The sequence below is a fragment of the Enhydra lutris genome, unplaced genomic scaffold (genome assembly GCF_002288905.1).
Source record: "Enhydra lutris kenyoni isolate GAN:26980312 unplaced genomic scaffold, ASM228890v2 scaffoldscaffold1, whole genome shotgun sequence".
Taxonomy (NCBI): domain Eukaryota; kingdom Metazoa; phylum Chordata; class Mammalia; order Carnivora; family Mustelidae; genus Enhydra; species Enhydra lutris.
In genome coordinates, this window is record NW_019154085.1 from 9,336,362 (window position 1) to 9,358,947 (window position 22,586).

At 41.1% G+C, this 22,586-nt stretch overlaps 1 protein-coding gene across 1 annotated transcript in view; it reads right to left on the bottom strand.

The window, feature by feature from the left end:
• The window catches only part of LOC111143071 (ankyrin repeat domain 44), a 353,405-nt gene that overhangs the window by 141,668 nt on the left and 189,151 nt on the right, over positions 1-22,586 (bottom strand). Inside the window, exon 3 of the mRNA XM_022496527.1 lies at positions 11,073-11,151. Within this exon, the coding sequence (XP_022352235.1) occupies positions 11,073-11,151 (79 nt within the window). The remainder of the gene's footprint in view (positions 1-11,072; positions 11,152-22,586) is intronic.

Below are 22,586 nucleotides of genomic sequence, written 5' to 3' on the forward strand. Positions count from 1 at the left end.
ACATAGTCACATACATTATTTTTAGTCACTAAGTAGACTTAATCTCATGGGGCACACAATGGCCTTCTTGGCAAGCTGTCAAAGATGAGCTGCATTCCAACAAAGGTATACTAGAGGTCAGCTGGATTTTAAACCAATCTTATAAAGTTGAGTTTGATGAGACTTGATCTGGGCTAAGGGAATTCGCAGAAATCTGTTCTATCCAAGACTCTCGATGATTTCCCTGGCACAAGCCAGATATCTTGGGAGCAAGCAGCCGGCTTCCATGGAGCTTTGGACAGACGTAACATGAAGCATATGTAAGTTGCTCAGAGCAACTTCCACTTGGGGGGGGGCAGGCAGACAGGTTCACACGGGCCAGAACCAACTGGGCTGAGGGGAGGTGCGCACGGGATGCCTCTGGAACAAGGGCCAAGAAAATGAGGCCAGTGGAAGCAGGACTGATTCATCTCTGTGAGCCCAAGGACAGCTGAGAGCTGAAAAGTAGAAACTTATTTTTAAAAACTGAAAGAAAAAGGCAACAGGAGACTTTCATGGGTCAAAGTGAGCTAGAGGGGCAACTGGGTGGCTCAGTCGGTTAAGTGTCAGACTCTTGGTTTCCACCCAGGTCGTGATCTCAGGGTCTTGACATCAAGCCCTGCATTAGGCTCCACCTGGACATGGAGTCTGCTTAATACTCTCTCTCTCCCTCTTCCTCTGCCCCTCCCCCCACTCACTCTCTCAAAATTAAAAAAAAAAAAGTGAGCTCAAAATTCAGTTTAAGCCATCAGCTAAAAAATAAATACCAAATCATAGACCTTATAATATTTTTCTGTTTAACTGAAGAACAAATACCATCAACAATATCAATTCTAGAAAACAAGAACATAATACTCCCTAAAGCAAAGAAAAAATGTCTCCCCCCACCCCCGCCATTCTGATTTCATTGGTTTGAGATGAGGCCAGGCACAAATAGTTTTTAAAAGCTCCCCAAGACCCAAGGTTATTTTAATATGCTGTCAGAGTTGAAAGCCACTGAAAAATTGTTGTTTAGTTTATCAAGCTTCAAATCCTACTTCTACTAACTCCATCCAGGCAGCTCACCTAGGAGGCTCAAGCCCTTAGTCTCAATGAAATTAGGCTCAAATGAGATCAGCGTGGGGATGTTAGGAATCAAAGCAGTAGGTATCTCCCTCCCCTGGAGCAGGAAGTCCCGGGTTAACTGCTCCGGAGTGGACACCCTAAAGGGCTGGGGGCAAGTCTCCTCCCCCGGGGAAGCCTGCCTCAAGCTTCCCTTCGCTCGCCCTGTCCATTTTTAAGGAACTTCCTGTCACAAAGTAGAACCAGTCATCTGAGAGGGACAACACCTGGGCCACAGCACACTCTGGGTCTGGGCTGCCACCTACCCATCCACACGATGTCCTTCTCCCCACTCTAGTCATCCCTTCCTTCAGCACGTTTGGAGGAAGGAACATGATGTGGAGGAAGGAACAGATGCGACACCTGCTACAGGTACCAAGTCCGTTCAGACTCAGAGCCTCAAAGTCATCGCTGTCCAGTGGGAATGTGATGGGAGTCAGCGATGCGATTTTAAGTTTTCTAGTAGCCACATTAAGAAGGGGATAAAGAAAACAAGTAAAATTAATTTTAATTATATATTTTACTTAACTCAATATATCCAAAACATCATGCAATCGAGTTTAAAAGTTATTGAGGGTGGGGCGCCTGGGTGGCTCAGTGGGTTAAAGCCTCTGCCTTCGGCTCAGGTCATGATCCCAGGGTCCTGGGATGGAGCCCCGCATCGGGCTCTCTGCTCAGCAGGGAGCCTGCTTCCCCTCCTCTCTCTGCCTACTTGTGATCTCTGTCAAATAAATAAATAAAATCTTTTAAAAAAATTATTGAGGGAATTTACATTCCTTTTTTTTCATGCAGATGAAAAATGTGTATTCAAAAATTCAAAAAATTCAAGAAAAGTATGTATTCAAAATCCAATGTGCGTTTCATCCTTACAGCACATCTGCACTGAACCTGGCCACACATCACGTGCTCAGGAGCCACAGCTGGTTTGTGACTACCGTGTTCGACAGTGCAGATCCAAATGCTACGCAGTAGAGGCCAGACTTGGAGACTCATTGGCTGAGGAGCTCCCTTAAGTTCTAAAGAGCTACAGTTCAGGGCGCCTGGGTGGCTTAGCGGGTTGGGCCTCTGCCTTCAGCTCAGGTCATGATCTCAGGGTCCTGGGATCGAGCCCCGCATCGAGCCCCACATCAGGCTCTCTGCACAGTGGGGAGCCTGCTTCCTCCTCTCTCTCTCTGCCTGCCTCTCTGCCTACTTGTGAATACAGAAAAATCTTTAAAAAATAAAAAAAAAAAATAAAGAGCTACAATTCTATTATTACAGCTCAGCGACAGCTAGGAGCCTTGGTCAAAGTTGCTAACATAATCTGAGCTCTTACTCTGTACGCTAACACACGTGTAGTCCATTCAATAGGGAGATGCTATTACAATGCCAATTTTGTAGATGAAGGAACAAAGGCCATGAGAATTAACAGTCTCCAGGCAGCCAGCAGACTTGAACCCAGGCAGTCTGACTTCAATGCCCAAGCTCCTGGGCACTGTGCTTCACTCCATCACTAGCCATTCAACCAAACACTGATTAAGCTTCCCTTTCACTGTCCCCATCTTTCTCTCCATTCCTTACACTCATTCCTCTCTCCCTCTGTCCATCTCTCTCTCTTCCTCCATTTTCGTATATCTATTTTCAAATATATATGTATATATATTCCCTCTTGATTTCATTTCCTTCTTTCCCACCTTTCTCCTTTTAGCGCCAAGCACTGGTTATAATAATATGAAACAGAAATACACATTTTATTATTCATAGTCTTTAAGAGAGTAAATTTTGCATTGCATGTGCATAAACTTCAAAAACTAATGCAAGAAGAACCCCAAATGGCAAGATGCCTAGAAAAATAGACTTCTCAAAATTCAAGAAGGAGAGGCATATGAAAGCAACATTAACAAACCATTTCACACCCATCAAATTGGTGAAAATTACAAAGTAGGGCAATGCCAAGAGTTAGCAAGGGTATGGAGAAATACTAAGACTTCCAGACAGGCGGTGGAGCATGGACTGGTACAACTGTCTTCGGGAAGCAGTTTGGTTCCACCTAGGAAAATTGACAATACATGTGCCCTACTACCCAGCACCCCCAATTGTATACCCTGGACAAACTCTATAAGAATGTTCACTGCAGCATGTTCATAACAGCAAGAAACTAGAATCTTAAGTGTTGGTTGAGAGGAAAATGGATAAATACGTTGTGGTATATTCATACAATGGAATGCCCCCATCGTGGAAATGGAGGGACTGAAGTTTTACCTATACAGAAACAGATGCACTTCAAAAACACAACATGAATGAACAAATGAGGTTGCAAAGGATTACCTATGGCATAATGCCAGTTATATAAAGTTTTTAAATTTACAAAAACAATTCTATACATGGTTTGTGGATACACAGGCATGAAATAAAAATGATAAATGTGGCTAAAGAAACAGATACCAATTGTGGATAGTGGTTGTTTCTAGGGAGGGGTGGTGGGAGAAAGGCTGAAGGAATTCTGTCAAGTGGGCTCAAGTGTGTCTTCAATATTTTATTTAGGAAAAATGTATGAGAGGGCGCCTGGCTGGCTCAGTTGGTTAAGCTTCTGCCTTCAACTCAGGTCATGATCATGGAGTACCAGGATCGAGCCCCGCGGCGGGCTCCCCATTCAGTGGGAGACCCTGCCCCTTCTCATGCTCTCTCTCTCTCTCTCTCTGACTCTCTCAAATAAATAAATAAAATCTAAAAAAAAAAAAAAAAAGATACAAACATGGAAAAAATGTTAAGATTTCTTAAAGCTTGGTATACCTAGGTATTATATCATTCTCCATATTTTCTGTGTTTGAAATATTTACTATCAAACATTCTTAAGAAAGCTAGCGCATTTGAAGTGTTACGTTTCTTCATAAAAATGGGGAGGATTGAGATGCTTTTTCTTATATTATTTTTTGTTCTCAGTTAGTGGCCCTTCTCCTTGGTAAAAATAAAATGGACATTTCCCTGTATAAAGTAGCCCAGTCATAGTCTCTTCCAGGATGTTCCTAAGGCTCACCCCAGGAGAGTAAAGGATTAGGAACCAAAACTGCTGTTGGATTTCTAGATAAACTTGGTTGCACAGTCGAATTTGAAAAGAAATTTTCAGGTTAACAGTGTGTTCCTTCCTGGTCTCATTGTTCCTTCTCATGCTCTCTTCCCTCCACAATCACTGTAGCTGACCCCACAGGTAGACCCCCAGCTATAGAACAGAGGCAAGTCCGCACACCCAGAAAAGGTGGATCACGGAAGTCCATGACCACCCAAAGGTGAGAGAGCTCTAGAATCTAATGGAATCTTTTGCCATCTCTCCAAATGTCATCTTATCACCTCATTTTGAATCTAAGTATCTCAACCCAGTAGCTCCTCACCAGGCAGACCATGAGGAAACTAACGAGGGGCACAGTGCCTGTGTGTGGTACCTGCCCAGACCTGCACCCACCTGCTTTGTCCACTGTGTGTTGAAATCTTACCTTTAGCCTCCCTCTACCTTCTCCCTGCCCCCCCATCCTCCCTCCCTCCCTCTCTCCCTTATACACACAACCTATTTCTGTCTTTGTGTGTGTGTGCACTAGAATGCTCTATAACATGTTTCTAAAGGAAGTAACTATGGGTTAATGTTAAGATGAATCCTCATGAATGTGTTATAAAAGGTTAGTTGTGAAAGTAAAATGCTGGAAACTTTGAGGATAGACAAAGAAGAGTTGGTTAAATAAATCCTTATATAGCCATATGAGGTAGCTGTGGTGACTTATAAGAATTCCTAATAATGTGGAGAGATGTTCACAAACTACTGTTATGGGAAAAAAGCAAGTACTGAAATAGTCTGTATGCAATGAGACCACTCTGTAGAAACACTGAACAGTAAGAAGGATGAACCACAAAAGCCCCAAGATCACTTTCTGGCCCATGGTAAGCGCTACCTAACGCTTGCTCACTATTAGCAGAGCAGAGTCAGGGACTCAGGGATAGAAACTGGGGCATCAGCCAATGGCACAATGTGCCAACTTAGTTCTAAGGCCAGGGCAGACCTAAGTTAACAGTTGCTCATTGAAGGGCGCTTCTTGGTTAAAAGAGAAGTTCCTTAGTGTCTCTTCCATTGAGCCGGTTTGAACAGCAGCTATGAAAACCTGCCTGCCCCGATGAAAGACAACAGTCCTGAGTGAAGTAAGTCAAGCAGAGAGAGTCAGTCAATTATCATAAGGTTTCACTTCCTTGTGGAGCATAAGAAATAACATGGAGAGCATTGGGAGATGGAGAGAAGGGAGTTGGGGGAAATTGGAGGGGGAGACAAACCATGAGAGACTGTGGACTCCAAGAAACAAACTGAGGGTTTTGGAGGGGTGGGGGGTGGGGGGTTGGGTGAGCCTGATGGTGGTATTAAGGAGGACACGTATTGCATGGAGCACTGGGTGTGGTGCCTAAACAATGAATCTTGGAACACTGAAAAGAAATTAAAAAAATAAATAAAAGCAAAAAAATAAAAATAAAAATAAATAAAATACAATAAAAAATAAAGCCTGAGAAAAAAAGAAAAGCAACACTCCTATTTTACTTCATGTTTTGATCATATAAATAATGCATGAATGCACTGTTTTTTTTGTTTGTTTGGTTGTTTTTTTTTTTAATTTATTTGACAGAGAATACAAGTAGACAGAGAGGCAGGCAGAGAGAGAGGAAGGAAAGCAGGGTCCCTGCTAAGCAGAGAGCCCGATGCGGGGCTCGATCCCAGGACCCTGGGATCATGACCCGAGCCGAAAGCAGAGGCTTTAACCCCCTGAGCCACCCAGGCGCCCCTGCACTGTTTTTTTTTAATGAATTCATATATTTGGGTAAATTCCTCTTTAGTATCATCCTCAATGCTGGACTCTTCCCACTTACTGGGAAAAAACCACTGCTCTGAGCCTGGTACATAAGCTTCCAGTTTCTTTTATCCCTTTACATGCCAATCTGTGCACCACGGAAAATTGAGGGAATTAAGCTGAGTGGTCAGTATAATATTGTTTTTGTGTGTTTAAAACATTCTGCAATAATTCAAGAAAACGGACATCTCTGTTGACACTTACGGTATAAGTCCCTTCTTTTTAATTACCACGTGTGTTCCGACACACAAACACATTATATCTTTTAGCTATTCTCCCCATCGATGGGTATTTCATTTGTTTCCGATATTTCTTTATACAAACAGTGCTGCTGTGACCATCCATAATGTGATTCCTCATCCAAACATCAAGCATTATCTAGGACGGACCATTAGAAATGGACTTCCATCACGGGTCATGCACACGTTTGGTCCTAATCCTTAGTCTCAGTCCTCCAAAGGGAGCTACTGTATGAGACTGCTTCATTTCCCACATCCTCATCAACACTTGGTATTATTTAAAATACTGCAAATCTGATTGGGAGAAAATAGCATCCCATTTCTAATTTTTTCTGTTTAATAGTGAGATTGGGGATCTCCTAAGATGTTTGTTTACTGGCTATTTGCAACTCATTCTCTGAGGATTGCTTGTTCATATTCTTGGCCTATTTCCTCTATTTTGCCATTATATTGTTATTATATATTATATGACATATGACATATTCTATTCTATTGTTTTTTCTTATAATTTATACATTTACATGGTATTGTTGTTCCTATTATTATTTATATATTCTGAAAACTTCCAGTTTTAAGTAGATCCAAAGTGGCGTTTAATAATTCAAATTCTTCCAAGGGGAAAAATGACCCCAAGCTCGCTAAGTATCATAAAGCAACACACACCGGGCGTGTCACAAACAACCCACACCAGCACTGTTCCTGTGTAGCGTTGAAGTCACTTGAGGAATGGAAAAATAATTAGAAATCTAGGAGGTGGCTTCCTTCAGTCTCCGTCCCTCCACGCATCCACCTCCAGAAGGTTAAACACCCAGCTGCCAGGAAAATCTCCTCTCCCGGAACAGCAAAATTATTATGACAAAAGCAGAGTTATCTGACCGGGGACGAAGGCCTATTTCATCAGGGTCATCCCCCTGCCACGGGCTTCCTCATCCTCTTCCGTCCAACATGTCCAAGAGTCTTGTTTACATGTCAGAGGGAGACGTCGGAAGGTTTCGAATTGAATATTTATAACTGATTTTTCTAAAGGAAGCTTCATGTTATTTACCTGCCTGTCAGGCCCCATTGTGCACTAAAGGACACAGAGTCTGCATGTCTAATGATTTAAAGGCAAACACTTTTTACCCAAGGACATTTTGAAGCTTGAACATTAAAAGAAAAAAAAAGTGCTAGGCTACAACTGATTCTCCAGAAACAAAGATCCAACTCAAAGTTGTCAGGCATCTACTCTAATTATAGACAAAGTATGCTTACATTGTACCCCTATTACCACTTGATTTTTTTTTTTTTATAGAGATCAAGAGTAAAGGAAACTAAGTCTCTTTCCCAGAGGCAATGTTTCTGTTCTCTTAGCCTTGTCATCTAGGAAGAAGTAAAACAAAGGAAAAAGGTAGACTAAGGGATTGAAAAACCTTACAGGCCAGAGAGAAGGACTGATTCTTAAGGCTGGGTTATCCAAAATTTGACTTTTAATTGTAGAAATAAATACGAAAGAAAGATCATAAATGAAATACAATTATAATAGAATGAAATCAGCTTGCTATTGATTTTGCTTTGAAACAAACAGACCAGTACAGCCCAGGAGCCCTGGCCTTCAAAGCAACGACCTTGGAAGAGTGTATGATAATTCAGTGTTTGTGGCAATTACTTAAAACATTTTTCAAACTCCCTTTGGACTTGCCTTTAGAGCTAGCTGACACACCCACCAGAAAACGTCTCATTACTTTATAATCACACCACACTGAGGACACTAAAACCAGCACTACTTGGTTTAATCACCCCTCTTTCACCAGAAACACCTCCAAAAAAAAAAAAAAAAATCAAACACAACCACAAAAGGATGAATATGTATTATACATTTAAAAATCAAAAGAATGACCTGCCACCTACTCTGATAACAATTTGCATTGAGAACAGTAGTCACCTTTTGACAAAATCACAGGAAATAATTTTACAGGAATACCACTTGTTTTTGTGGCCGATGTTCTAATGAATATCATTTTTTAAAAAGATTTTATTTATTTATTTGACAGAGAGAGAGAGAGATCACAAGTAGGAAGAGAGGCAGGCAGAGAGAGAGGGGGAAGCAGGCTCCCCGCTGAGCAGAGAGCATGATGTGGGGCTCGATCCCAGGACCCGGGAATCATGACCTGAGCCGAAGGCAGAGGCTTAACCCACTGAGCCACCCAGGCGCCCCTAATGAATATCATTTTTAATGAGTAGTTACACCTCACAAACACTTGGCATGTTAGAAGATGGGTACTTGCAGTTTTCTTCCTTCAGCCCAGGACTTGAACCCTTGTGCACCCCAAGTTTCTCTATAGGGTCCTATCACCGGGCTCATCGTTCCTTGTGTTCAGCTTCCTGGAGCTCAACCCTGGTCTCTTAACTCTTTAGCCACTGATGGGTTCGCCTGGTCTCATTCATGTATCTCCAGCAAACGATTTAGCAAACTCTGAACCTTCTCTTGACCTTAATCCCGACTCGGCTAGTTCCCAAACAGAAGCCAGAGGCAGGGGCTGGAAATAAAGCCAGGATTTGAACTGGTGGTTGTAAGAAGAGGAAAGTTTGAAAGCTTGAATTCCACCCTTTCTACTCAGAGACATTCAGGGTTCCATCTTCCTGGCTACTAGGAGATAATGTCGGTAGGAACTGAGTGGGCTTGGGTTACACCACGCTCCGTAAGCTAATACAACAATGGAGTACACAGCTGTAATGGGCTATTCTGGCAAGGCTAAATTATCTGTCCAACATGGGAATCATTAGCACCTCATTCATTATTAAATTGGAAAACAGTTTGGTTGGATTCCCTGAAGCATCAGCGCCAGATGTAAGCTCAGAAATGCAATCATGCTGCTCCTGTCATGATATTTCTTCAGGAATTTAATATACAAATTGAATTAAGGAACTTTCAGGGAAATTAAAGCCATGTGAATTCCAAGAGTTTGTCTAAGCTTCCAGAGTTGAGTAAAATTTCTAAAGCACTTTCCCCAATGCTCTCCTATACCCTAAGCCTCCCTAATTTGATATGAGGAGGAGGAAAAATTCCATAGCACGCGCCATCCAAATTATACTAGAGAGGCTGACAGCTCAGTAATGCTAAGACCACACAGGTGTGCCAATCGAGATCTATGGAACAATCTCTCCAGGCTCTACTGGGTGAGCCCCACGTAAGAGAGGCTGCTGGACTCCATCTCACATGACGGTGATGTGAAGCCACGTTTCTCGAAAGTCAGCAGCCCGCAGATGTCTGAAGAAAACAGTTGGGTCAACTTCATGCTGCAGAATTAACATCTTCCTTCAGAAGTGGAAAAACAAACAATCCAAAAAACAAAGTTTGGGAGTCCAAGACAAAATTTTGAATTTGCACGTTCATGAACTAAGCATTCCTCTGAGAGTCTGAGATGTCTCTTAGTACATCTGGACAGTTGGAACCACTTCAGTGTCATCCCACAAAATTATTTATTTTACACCCCCACTGATTCTGCCTACAGTCTTCCATGGACCAAATTTCCACTGCCGGGGCCACGGGCCAGGTGTGTACTGGCTCTTGGCCACAGTCTGTGTCTGTACCAAACAATATGTGTTTGCTTGGATCACAGCCCTGGAACATCTTTAAAATTGTCAGAAGGAAGGCCTGCTCTTGAAAGCACAGGAATGCCACATAAAATCTAAGCTAGGCTCCGTGCAATTGTGAGGAGCACAGGGCACATGCGTTGTATGGCACAGAATACTTGTTTCCTGGGAAATCCACCTCCAGAACATGAACACGACAAAAGTAAGAGCCACGTGAATCATCCTGGTGTATCACAGCACAATTCTCGGGTTTTGTTTTGCTTTTTCTACAGTGTTCCCCACATCTGTTTGAATACATGCATTAATTAGCTCCTACCTTTGCATAGTTTACTTTGGAATTCTACAGTTTCCCCTTACTACCGCAAACAAAGGCAAAACCTTAGTATAGGCCTTTTGCATAGTCTGTGGGCAGAAGTATTTCCTCCAGATTTTAATCGCCCTAAACGAAAAGGAGGAGGGGGAAAGCCAGCCAGTCTGCGATCCACACTGAGACACATGTGTGCGCTCAGATCCATTCTGGGGATCTGTCTAGCAAATACTCAAGGGAGAAAGCACATACTGGTTTTGGAAACCAGTTTGGTGAGATGTACTAAGCACACAGGTTTCCCAAAATGAAAGCACTGACATTTCTAAATCCAATGAGATATTTAAGAAAATAAAGAGAATAATATCATAAAACCACGTTTGCCATATCTGCTTCCAATCTTTTTTAAAGAAAATATTTTACAGAGTTGTAGTCTCTTTTTTACTCTTCCCTGAAAATATCTCTCACTCAACCACCCCTCAGAGGTAACCACTATCTGGAAATTGATATGTTTCCTTTCCTTCCATGTTTTATTACATAGTCATAGTCATGTGTCCATAGACAAAGCATAGTATTGTTTTGCCACAATTTGCCAATTTAAATGTATTATAAATACAAACATACATTTGGTGTTTGTTTGTGTAGGCTTTAAGGAATGAGTTTTGTTCATTTTTTTTAACAATGAAAAACATGCAAAGATATTCACACCTACTGAATTCATCTACAATACAGGGCCTGATTAGTCAGAAATCAGACTTTCAGAGCAACATAAATGTTTTACCAAAGACATCATTTTTCATTGAGAACAACCTCTTGCATTGTTTTTTAGTCTACTGATAAAATCACTGGTCAAATCCACTTCCGTGAGCACAATAAAGAAATTTGTTTGGGTCCGCTGAAGTAGTTCATCTAGGGATTGAATTTCTAGTCATTGAACTTTGCATCTGCACCTGACTTTTAAGAACAGCTGGTATTTACCTGACAGAATGAGGAGTTCGATGATCTCTGCATCTCCCAGGAACGCAGCCACGTGAAGTGGGGTTCGCTTCTCAGAATCCTGAAACAGCAGCAAAGATAAGCAAGTCAGTGGAGGCTGGCGGTGCCTTCCAAAGGCAGAGTAAAACACGTCACTCACTCTGAGGTTAATGCTTGTAGGAGAGAGTGAAGGCCAAAACCTACTCAGGTGAGCTCTGGGTACACATTTCTCTCTGCATCTCCCAAAGTCACAGGTACACAAGATCCTGCCCTGTGTCTGCGTGTTGTGTTTGTCTCCCTGCTCCTTTTGTTGGAGTCTCGCTCAGATCAGGGACAGCCTATCACGCAATGGATAAGAAATTCAATTTATTTTCAGACCTTCCTTATGGTAAAAACAAAACAAAAACACAGAAACCAAAACTCAAACCCTTCTACCTACCTTAACAGCAGTGTTCAAAGCATGCAATGATTTGTTTTCTTTCTAATGGAACACAGCGGAATTCTTCACAAGGACATCAAACATTAAGTACAGTCACCTTCTCCTTTCTATCTCTATGAACTGTCGCCTAGCTCACCACCCATTCATGTGACACTTACTGAATGCCTATCATGTGCCACGAACCAGATTTGGGGTTCAGTCCTTGCCCTCATGAAATTTACCTTCAAGTGGGGAGGCTGCCAGTATTCATGGAAACCAAAGGCACGTGACATCATCCCAGAAGGTGATAAAGGCTATCCCAAAACTAAAATAGGGTAATGGGGTCCAGTGACTAGGGAGATGGGAACAAGATTCCTTAAACAGGAAGAACAAGGCCTTTCTGAGAATACTGACATTGAAGCTGAGAGCTTCTTTGTTTTACAGATGAGAAAACTGTGGCTCAAATGAATTACGAAATTTCCTCCAGACCTCATAGGTATATAGCAGAGCCAAGATTGGACTTTTTCCTATCAGTCTTCAGTCTCAGTCCTTGGCAAAGCATTTAACATATTGTGTTGTTAACACGATAAAATGCAGGGGGAAAAATATTGCTTCTCCATCTGTAAACTGGAATCTCTGATGAAAGAATTCAAGATAATGTCAGTAAATAAAGCCCTAGGCAGGCATGAAGCTTGGCCCAAGCACACCGAGAGCTCCAGGCAAAGCTGATTTGCCGTGAGCATAGAGAGTCGTGCGATATTTTCCCTCCAAGATGAAGAACCCCACTGGGGAAAGAACTGGTCTTCTTCCTCTCTGTCCCCACTGGAGCAGAAAACTCGATGTTCAGCGTAAATCAGCCAAACTGAACAGGTCCGTGTGCACTGCTTCTTCTACAAACTTCCCTGACCATTCCACACGGTAACCAAAGTTTGTAGGCTACGTCCTTGAGGTTTCACCTAAAACCAGCATGCATTTTAGTTTCAAGATCAGTGAAGTTGCTGTTGATTTTAATCATCGGTCCTGTTATCGCTTGATTACACAACCTACCCAACCACCCTCGGATTTGCCCAAGGACACCATTCTGTTTTCCAACAGTTCCAGTCCTCAGCGCTTTCTCAGTCTCTTTCAGACTACTGCTTTTGGGCATTTTGTGACTCATTAACATCTAAAACAGATGGCAGACAGGAGATATCTTCAAATCAGTCTATCTGTTAGGAGGCCTGGCAAGTAGGTTTCACGAAGGGTTGGACTTACTCTTAAGTGGATAAAAAAGAGAAGTCTGAATTAGATTGGAATTTACATCATCTATGTATGTTGCAGGCAATTATTACAGTAACTGGAAAGAGGGCAGTCATGTAACGATTCCATATAAAGTAAAGTTATGCCATAGAAAATTCTGAAAGATATACAACCACAGTAATCCTCTTATCGTTATGTCACACTCTCCGTGAAAATAGAGATTCAGTATTTGAAAACTTGAAAAACATTTCAAATGTATTAATTGGCACAAAGAACTATATGAAGAACGGACACTAGACGTTCACAAGTGTTTTCTGTTTTGCTCTCTCTACAGCACTTGCCATCTTACCCTCAAATTCTCTCTAAATCCCCACTGTATCTATGAAACATTTCTCTTGAGTCTTGTGACAAAAGTTATATAATTATATGTTCTTCTGTCAACTGAACTGGTTCCAGGGTTTGGTTCAACAAATTAAACCTTACCTAAGTGATTTAAACAAGGACTAACCCAGCCCAAATTATGACTTCATCTGACCTGAAGCAAAGTCAATGCTCTGCTTGAAAGCTTGGCCTCAAATAAAAAGCCAAGAAAACCTCAATATCTAACACTGGCTGGTCTGTCATTATACGACTGGCTTTGCTGATTCTGTGGCCCAGTTTATGACACGGCTTGTTCAAACTGGAGATTTTATAAAATAAAATGGGTGTGTGTCATGTGAGATCACATAGTAAAAATTCTTAATTGTAACTACCAGCGTTCCTGTTAATATGGTTTTTTTTAAGATATTTATTTATTTATTTCAGAGAGGGAGAGTGAGAGAGAGAATGGGGGGCGCGGTAAGGTCAGAGGGAGAAGCAGACTCCCCGTGGAGCTGGAGCCTGATGTGGGACTCAATCCCGGGACTCTGGGACTATGACCTGAACTGAAGGCAGTTGCTCAACCAACTGAGCCACCCGGGTGCCCTGTTGACATGCACTTAAAGGTTTCCTGAAGCTTCCAGAACAACTATACCAAAGTGACATGCCATAGACAGGTAGCTGTCTATGTCTACAAAAAAGATCTGTATTCAGGTAGCAGTTCTTTGGTTCTCCAAAGTATCAGAGCTCTTTTCACGTGCTAAGTTCACGTGCTACCAAGACCTCAACTAAAAAAGCAATGCACTTAACTAAAATAACAGTAACTACTGATGAAGGGTTACAAACACCAGCACTCTATGGAGGAACCTGCGTGATAGACAGGGTCATGAGCAGAGAGGTAAATAACAGAGCCACAGTAATCACCGTCCTCGGTCAGGTAGGTCAAATCAGCCCGGAGGTTGCCATTTGTCCTCTGCCTAAGTATGAGTCCACTCTACTTGACCACAAGCTAGGCAAATGGACAAGGAGATGTAATGGTAGAAAAAGGAAGGCAAAGAGTCTGGGGAAAAGAGTATACTAGTAATAATACTAGCAAAAATGTGTTCTAGGCTAATGGTATCTAGAAGAAGAAACAAAACCTAATTATGGAGTGCTTTAATTTTTTTTCCCCAAAATGCCTTTTATCTATTCTACTACTTGAATCTTGTAACATCCGTATAAGAGCAGACACATCTCTCAGACACTTGCTGTTAAGTCTTATTATCATCATTTGAAAGATAATGATTTTTTTAGATTGAAAACTAGGGAGATATTCTATCATTTGCCCAGCACCTCAGGATAGGAGATGAGGTGAAGAACTAGAACTGACACCCTCACATGGAGACAAATCCTTGACGTGGTCTTGAAGAAAGATTCTTGAAATGAATTCACGTTGAAAAAAAAAAAGCCAGACACTCTCACAGGTAGACGGAAAGACAGTGCCTTGGCCTAGATTCCTGACGGGGGAATAAAAGTGTCTCCACTGAGCATCTGCATTCCCCGAATCTGTCATCATGTGGTTTGGGGTTTTGAATTCATAATACCTGCACAGCCCAGGAACTTTCAAGCTGAAAAATAGGCATAAAATTGGTTCTGGGCCAAGGACATCCGCAGGGTGTCAAGAAGAAACAAAACCTGTCTGAAGAGACGTGTCTTCGATACAAGCAACTTAGGACGCCCACAGCTAAGCCCCCAGTGAAGACGAGCTCACAAGCCTGGGCCGCAAGACTCAACGTGGAAGCAAATTAGCCAGAAGCAAGAGTCAGCAGGCGCAACACCCAGAGAGAACCTGAGATAACAGAAGAATCAGAGATACAAATAACGTTTAAAATCATTTAAGGGGGGTGCCTGGGTGGCTCAGTGGGTTAAAGCCTCTGCCTTCAGCTCAGGTCATGATCCTGGGGTCCTGGGATTGAGCCACACATCGGGCTCTCTGCTCAGCAGGGAGTGTGCCTCCCCCCTCCCTCTGCCTGCCTCTCTGCCTGCTTGTGTTCTCTGTCAAATAAATAAAACCTTTAAAAAAATTAAAAAATAAAATCATTTAAGATATGAAAGGCAAAGCCCAAAAAGAAAAAAAAAATATTTCTTTTTAAATGAACAAAATTTGAGGAAGAAGAGTGTAGGGAGAGTTTCAGAAAGCAGTGCAAACACATGATGTTGGCAATCACCTACGACTTGGGTCTAAGATGAAAACAAGAAGCATAAACAAGAAGACCAGGAGAAGAAAAAATAAGGACCGTGACCTTGGGATAAGTTTTAGAGCCACTTACTCAGCCACATGTTCTAGACGTGGACCTTTATCAAGAAGTTATTCTACCCTAGGCATTGCGGTGGGTGTCAGGAATACAAAATGTAAAACACCCTGTCCACACCCTAAAGAAACTTACAGTCCAGTTACTGGTTTCCAAATCTAGGGCATCTGAACAAAAGTAATAACAGGAAAGTGGCTATTAGTGATATTTGTGAAGTTAAATGATTTAAGAGAATTACCAAAAGCAACGAGACAAATGTCTTCATAAATACTGCCCTGAAACCCACCCTGGGCAGGAAATCTAAAATGACAAAGAAAAAAATCACTTCTGAATTAGGAAATAAGCACATCTTGTCCAGGACTCCCTAGAAACCCACTGGCTCCAGCTTATCTGGAAGCTTCGGAAACCCAGGGCCAGACTTCCAGGTCAGTCTGTATCTTACAGGCTGACTTAGGGATTGTTTCTGGATCAAAATTAGAATCGAGGACCAGGCCAGGAGCAGAGTAGCATTCAGACAGACACAGTGGCTGAGCTAAGTGCTCTGCTCTGTTTGTGTTCACGGCTGCCCAGTGCTCCTGTGGACGGTCCACGATCACCAATGGTGGAGGGACGGTCATGGTGATCTTTACAACGCCCATGAATGCAAGAGGAGAAAAATCATTCAAAAACAAGCACAGTATGGTCAACACACAAGAAATGACTCATCAGTGTATTTTTTAAAAGATTACTCAAGTATCACAAAAAAGACCTTTTCCCATTATCCAGCAGCTCTGATTCCAAGTAGCCCTTTGAAAATAGATTCGGACCCACGAAAAGTCACAGCCTTCTCCAGAAGGAAGGAAGGTAAACCCTTCCTTTCTATGAATAGCCAGAGACACACACAGCCAGCTGGCGTCTGAGCTAAATTGCAGTATGTCATGGAGAGATCAGGCAGAGGAAGTTTCTGTCGTCTGTTTACCAAAGAGGCAGATGAAAGAGAATAAGGAACTTGAAGTGTGTACACATAAAGTGAGCTTGACATCGGCAGAGAGGCCATTCTGGCAGCCAAAACTACTGTGTAGGGGGCACCCCAAGCCTCTGTTCTAAAGATTAAGAATTGTTTATTACATGCTTTGGAAATTCTCAGCTAGAAGTGCATGACCTAATCTTCATTTAAGTATCTATCATACACTAAAACAAATATCCCTCCCTACATATAAAACTCTTACATACCAAGACAGACAGATGAAGCAATGTTAAGAAAACAACCGCTGCGAAGCCTTGCCATCATGCAACACAGGAGTGAATTTCCGATCGTCAGTCCCAACTGCCGCAAACAGCAAAGAAGCAAGCTCGTTGGGTCCAACGAGCTTAATACGATAGTGAACAGAGATCACTAAGGGCAGTGTCAAAACAGCTCTGAATGCAAAATAGTTAATTGGAGATATTTCAAATCATGTGAAGAAAAGAGCCGAAGACGTGTGATAGATTTAAATCCAGCAAGACACAGAATGGGAAAGATGCTTGGTCTTCCAGTGAGGAATTACAAGACATTTATAAAGAGGAAAAGAAAGCAGAGAAACAAATGTCATGGTTCTTCTTAAAATTTTTGTGTTTACTTCCAGGTTTTACCATCTCACGGATACAGAGAGGTACAGAAAATAACAGATCTGTATGTTCCCACCAGCAAAATCAAACAAGTTGACATTCTATATTTGCTTCAGAACTCTGTTTAAAAAAAATAGCTTTAGGAGTAAAGTGCCGTGAGTACTGTGACTTGCAATGGTTTAGAAAATAACTTGAGAGATGTGTGTGTTGGGGGGGGGGTAGAGATACAGAGACAGAGGGAGAGAGGAGACACATTAGACTGTTTTCAATTCTTCACTATTACAAATGGTGTTGCAACGCATATCTGGGGGCAGTACCAAGAAAAGGCAATGCCAGATCTCGGTGTATATGCACACTCAACTTTATTAGGTCTTTTCGAATAGCTTTCAAAAATAGTTTCACAATTTATATTCCCCAGCCATAAATGTGTTCTTTTCCCAACATTCTCCCAATAGTTGATGTTATCAATCTTACTACTTTTTCCCAATATGACGTGCCTCCCATGATATTTCACTGTTGCTCTGATCTGCACTTCACTACCTACAAGTGAAATTAAGGCTCTTCTTCTGTGTTTGTTAAAAGTTTTGTCTTCTTCAACTACGAGTCACCTCTACCTATCCTTTACCCACTTCCATTCAGTTTGTCTTTTCCTTATGATGTGTAGGGTTTTTAATATATCGCTTACTTCAACTTTCAATGAAAACTCAAGTTATGCCTTCGCCTAGAAACAGCAGAGATGGATCAATGTCTACCCCAAGTTACCATAAGAGCAGAATTTATTCATTATTCATCGTCCATGCATGCACTACCCTATGGAGCTGGATAGTTCTTAGCTGGAAATTTTTATGCCTCAAAGGTGACAGCAAGTCTCTGCCCCTACATACATCCAGCATCAAACAGCTTTATTCAGTCATCACTCTGTGGGTATTTTAGCCCATCCATTTGAACATAACATGGGTGTATGAAAAACACTGGTACATTTTGCTATCTCTAAACACGTTCAAATTGTAAGTCCAAACCTCAAAACCACATCTAATTCTTAAAACTAAACAAGAATCACTCAAAAATCATTTAAAATGAAGGTAAAATAAGAGAAATGAGAATGCCAACGATGTTTGGATTGTATCTGTCTTAGGTAACTAAATATTGGATATTTTCATTATACTAATTTTTAAACTAAAATAATACATATTAAATAAAAATTGTATCAGAGATTATGTATTTTCTAATTTGTTCCTTAAAACACCACTGTAAGGTACATATTATCTTCCCCATTTGACAGTAGAGGAACCCAAGAGTTTGAGATGATAAGTAACTTGACCAGAGTCACATAGCTAGTAATGGTAGAACTGGGATTCAGAACCAATATGATTCCATTGTTCATGCTCTTGTTGACTCTCTGAATAGTTACAAGCCTTGGTAAACAAAATGAAATTTATTTTTCATTACAATTAACACTCTTTTTTTTTTTAAAGATTTTATTTATTTATTTGACAGAAAGAGAGATCACAAGCAGGCAGAGAGGCAGGCAGAGAGAGGGGGGGAAGCACGCTCCCTGCTGAGCAGAAAGCCCGACATGGGGCCCGATCTCAGGACCCTGAGATCATGACCCAAGCCGAAGGCAGAGGCTTAACCCTCTGCGCCACCCAGGTGCCCCACAATTAACACTCTTGACCTATTACTAAGACCTAAGGACAAAATTCTCATAAGCAAAAGTATAAGCAGGCAAGAAGAATAAAGTTGGAGAATTAACATTACCTGATTTCAAGATTTATCTTAAAGCTACAGTAATCAAGACATTGTATAGGTGCAAAAATATATATATGGACAACATACAGGATTTTAAAAAATGATAAAAAGGCAATTCACTGATGAAAGGATAACCTTGTCAACAAATAGCGTTGTAACAATTAGATAACCGTATGCAAATAAAATGAACTTTGAGCCATACCTTGTAGCCTGAACAAAAATTAAATCAAGATGGATCACAAAACTAAATGTTAAATCAAAAAAAACAAAAACAAAACAAAACAAAACCGGGGCACCTGGGTGGCTCAGTGGGTTAAGCCTCTGCCTTCGGCTCAGGTCATGATCCCAGGGTCCTAGGATCAAGCCCCGCATCGGGCTCTCTGCTCTGTCTCCTGTCTCTGCCTGCTTCTCTGCCTACTTGTGATCTCGGTCTGTCAAATAAATAAATAAAATCTTAAAGAAAAAAAAAAACCTAAATGTAAACTCATAAAATATCTGAAAGAAACATAGAAGAAATTTCTCATGACCTGGGGTTGGACACACATTTCTTAGATATAACACCAGAGCATAATCCATAAAAGAAACTGATAAATTGTATTCCATCAAAATTAATAACTTCTGCTCTAAACACACTGTTAGGAGAATGAAAAGATAAGCCTCAGAGTGGAAGAAAATGTTTTTAAAGCATTTATTGGATAAGAGTTTTCTATCTAGAATATACAGATAAACTGTCAAAATTCACTAACATGAAAGCAAACAATCCATTTAAAAAGTAGGGAAAAGAGTTGAACAGATATTTCACCAAGGAAGATATACAGATAGCAAATAAGCGAATGAAATAATGCTCAACATCATTAATCATTAGGGAACTGCAAATTAAAATTATATAGTTATTAAATTGGCTAAAATTAAAAGGTCTGATGATATCCAGGGTTGAGAATGTAGAGAAACTGGAACATTCACACACTGCTGGGAGGAACACAAAATGGTACAACAGCAGAAAACAATTTGACAATTTTTTTAAAAATCAAACACAAACCTGCTATATGATCCAGGGTCTTAGGAATTTACCCTAGAGAAATGAAAGCATATGTCCATACAAAGATCTGCACATATGTGTTCACAACAGTTTTATGCGTGATAGCCCAAAATGGGAAACAACCCAAATTTCCACCAAAAGGTGAATGAATAAGCCACAGTATACCCATGTAATGGAACAGTACTCAGCAGCTAGAAGGAAACAACTATGGCTTTATGTCATAGCGTGGATGAATCAAAGTAATTGCGCTTAGAGAAAGAAGCTTGTGGAAAAAAGAGAATACATACTGTATTAATCCATTATAAAAAATTCTAGGAAACACGAGTTAATGTACAGCAACCGAAAGCAGATGGGTTGTTGCCCAAGGAGGGAGGAAAGATTGAAAGGGGTGGGGGTTAAGGATTATAAAGGGGCCAAGGAAGCTTGTGGGGGTGATGGGATGTTCATTATCTCCATTGCGGTAACTGTTTCATGGGTGTAAATATGTCGAAATGTTGCAAATGGTACAATTTTAGTATATTACATGTCAATTATACCTCAATAAAGCAGAAAACACATAAGCAGGCTAATAAAACATTCCATTGTGGGGCACCTGGCTGGTTCAGTGAGTAGAGCATGTGACTCTTGATCTTGGGGTTTTGAGTTCAAGCCCCACGTTAGGTGGGGTGATTGCTTAAATAAACAAAACTTTTAAAAATTCCACTGCTTGGGAAACATAAAGAAGGGCATATTTATGGATTAAAAATATATATATACCAGGCAACAAGGTAAATTCAGTTAAAAGAGAAAATAGCAGAATCTAATCAACCAATAATGTGTTAATTTTTGAGGCAACTCATGTCTTGCTAGTGTATAGACATAAAAGTGAAGTCCTTTGCAAAAGAATAGGGTGTTGGATTAAGTCTATGTGTTTTAAAAATAGGCACAAGCAAGAGTTCTCTTCAAAATCCCTTGGAACACTTACATTTCCTAAAGAAAACCTTTGACAAATGTGTATTGAGTAAGGATGTGGAAATTAAGTCCAGAAAATCAAGGACAAGTGGGAAGGTGGACGATTTATGCCTAACCCGTGGGCACATTCCAGCAGCGGATTACCAGGGGACTTTGGAGATCTTACCACAGTACACAGAGATTCCCAAATAGCAGAAGCCCTTTTAGATCGATTTCTGCCTGGGGAAGTTGATGGAGGGCCAATTATTTGATATCATTTGGCAAGGAACACATCTTGAGAGGAGAAACAGAACATGGAAAAGGATTCTCATCTTCTCGTCCTACAGAATGGAAAACTGGCCAAGATGCTTGTACTCTGTTGCCAGTGAATCAGTAACAGACATCGGGCCACTACAGAGACATTATGAGGAGTGTGTGGTGAACACCAGAGCAGGTCTTCAGAGCACCACCCCCTCTCGCATCCTGAATGCTAATAAAGTTCACAGCTGTTCTGTAAAGCCTCCCAAGCATATTAAGAAGCAGTGTCTTTCAGCTTAATTCATTTGTTGAACAGTTTTTATGAAGAAACCATACTTCTTATACAGGTGGGAATGTTTTACTGCTAAGGCCATTTAAGGAAACTTGTAGGTTAGAACTGCTCTTGGTTCCAAAGAGCTAAACAATGAGGTGAGAAGTCTGGGTTCAGTTAGGGACCCCACCTTAAGCTCACTGTCTCTTCTAATGACTTCATTAACCAACTTCTTCAACAAAACAGAGGTGCCTAAGATGAAAGGCAGATAACCAAGAAAATAACTGGAAAGTTATCTCCTATTGATGAAAGAGTGAAGAGGAAGCAGCTGCTAGCTTTTCACAGCTATAAGGGGCTAGCAAGGGTGAAAATACATCATGAGGTAAATGACCATACAGAGTCAGAATCAAAATCTCAGGTGAGGAAGCCTAAAATTACAAAATATTAGAACTGGAAAGCATTACAGACATTCAGAGAATGTAACTGATTGGCCCAAGGTCGCATGGCTATTAACAGCAGTGGTGGAACCCTTCATTTGTACAAATGACAAAATATTTACTGGGGCTTTCTAGGTGCCAGGCACCATGCTAAGTCCTAGCCTCAAAGAGTCCCACTCTCTTGGGTATTATGCTAAGTGAAATAAGTCAATCAGAGAAAGACAATTATCATATGATCTCATTGATATGAGAAATCTGAGAAACAAGACAGAGGATCACAGGGGAAGGGAGGGAAAAATGAAACAAGATGAAACCAGAGAGGGAGACAAATCCTAAGAGACTCTTAATCTCAGGAAACAAACTGAGGGTTGCTGGAGGGGAGGGGCAGTCGGAGGGATGGGGTGGTTGGGTGATGGACATTGGGGAGGGCATGTGCTATGGTGAACGTTGTGAATTGTGTAAGACTGATGAATCACAGACCTGTACCCCTGAAACAAATAATACTTTATATGTTAATTAAAAAAAAAAAGAATCCCATTCTCTTGATTATGGGCAGTGGGCTCTTTACTATAGTAGCCTAATACTAGATTAATCACACCAGTCAGCAAAGAGCAGACACACACACAACACAGTGTTAGAAAATGTCAGAGAGAGAAAGAAAGAGTGTGGTATGAAAGAAGACAATGTTCAAAGACGTCAACTCTGGATATAACAATAACTTAGGGACTGGGTCTCTCTCTCTCTTATATACATGTGGGTGGGGGGGAGAGGAATTAAAATCAAAAGCTTATAAAAACAGGTTCTGCAGTCATAGAAAATCATCCTAACTGAAATGGTTACAAGTTTTTTTTTCAGCCTCCAGGTGGATATTTTAGAAACAGAATTTATATGTATACTGATGATAAAATTCACCAGTGGAGTTATCTGGACATCTCAGATCA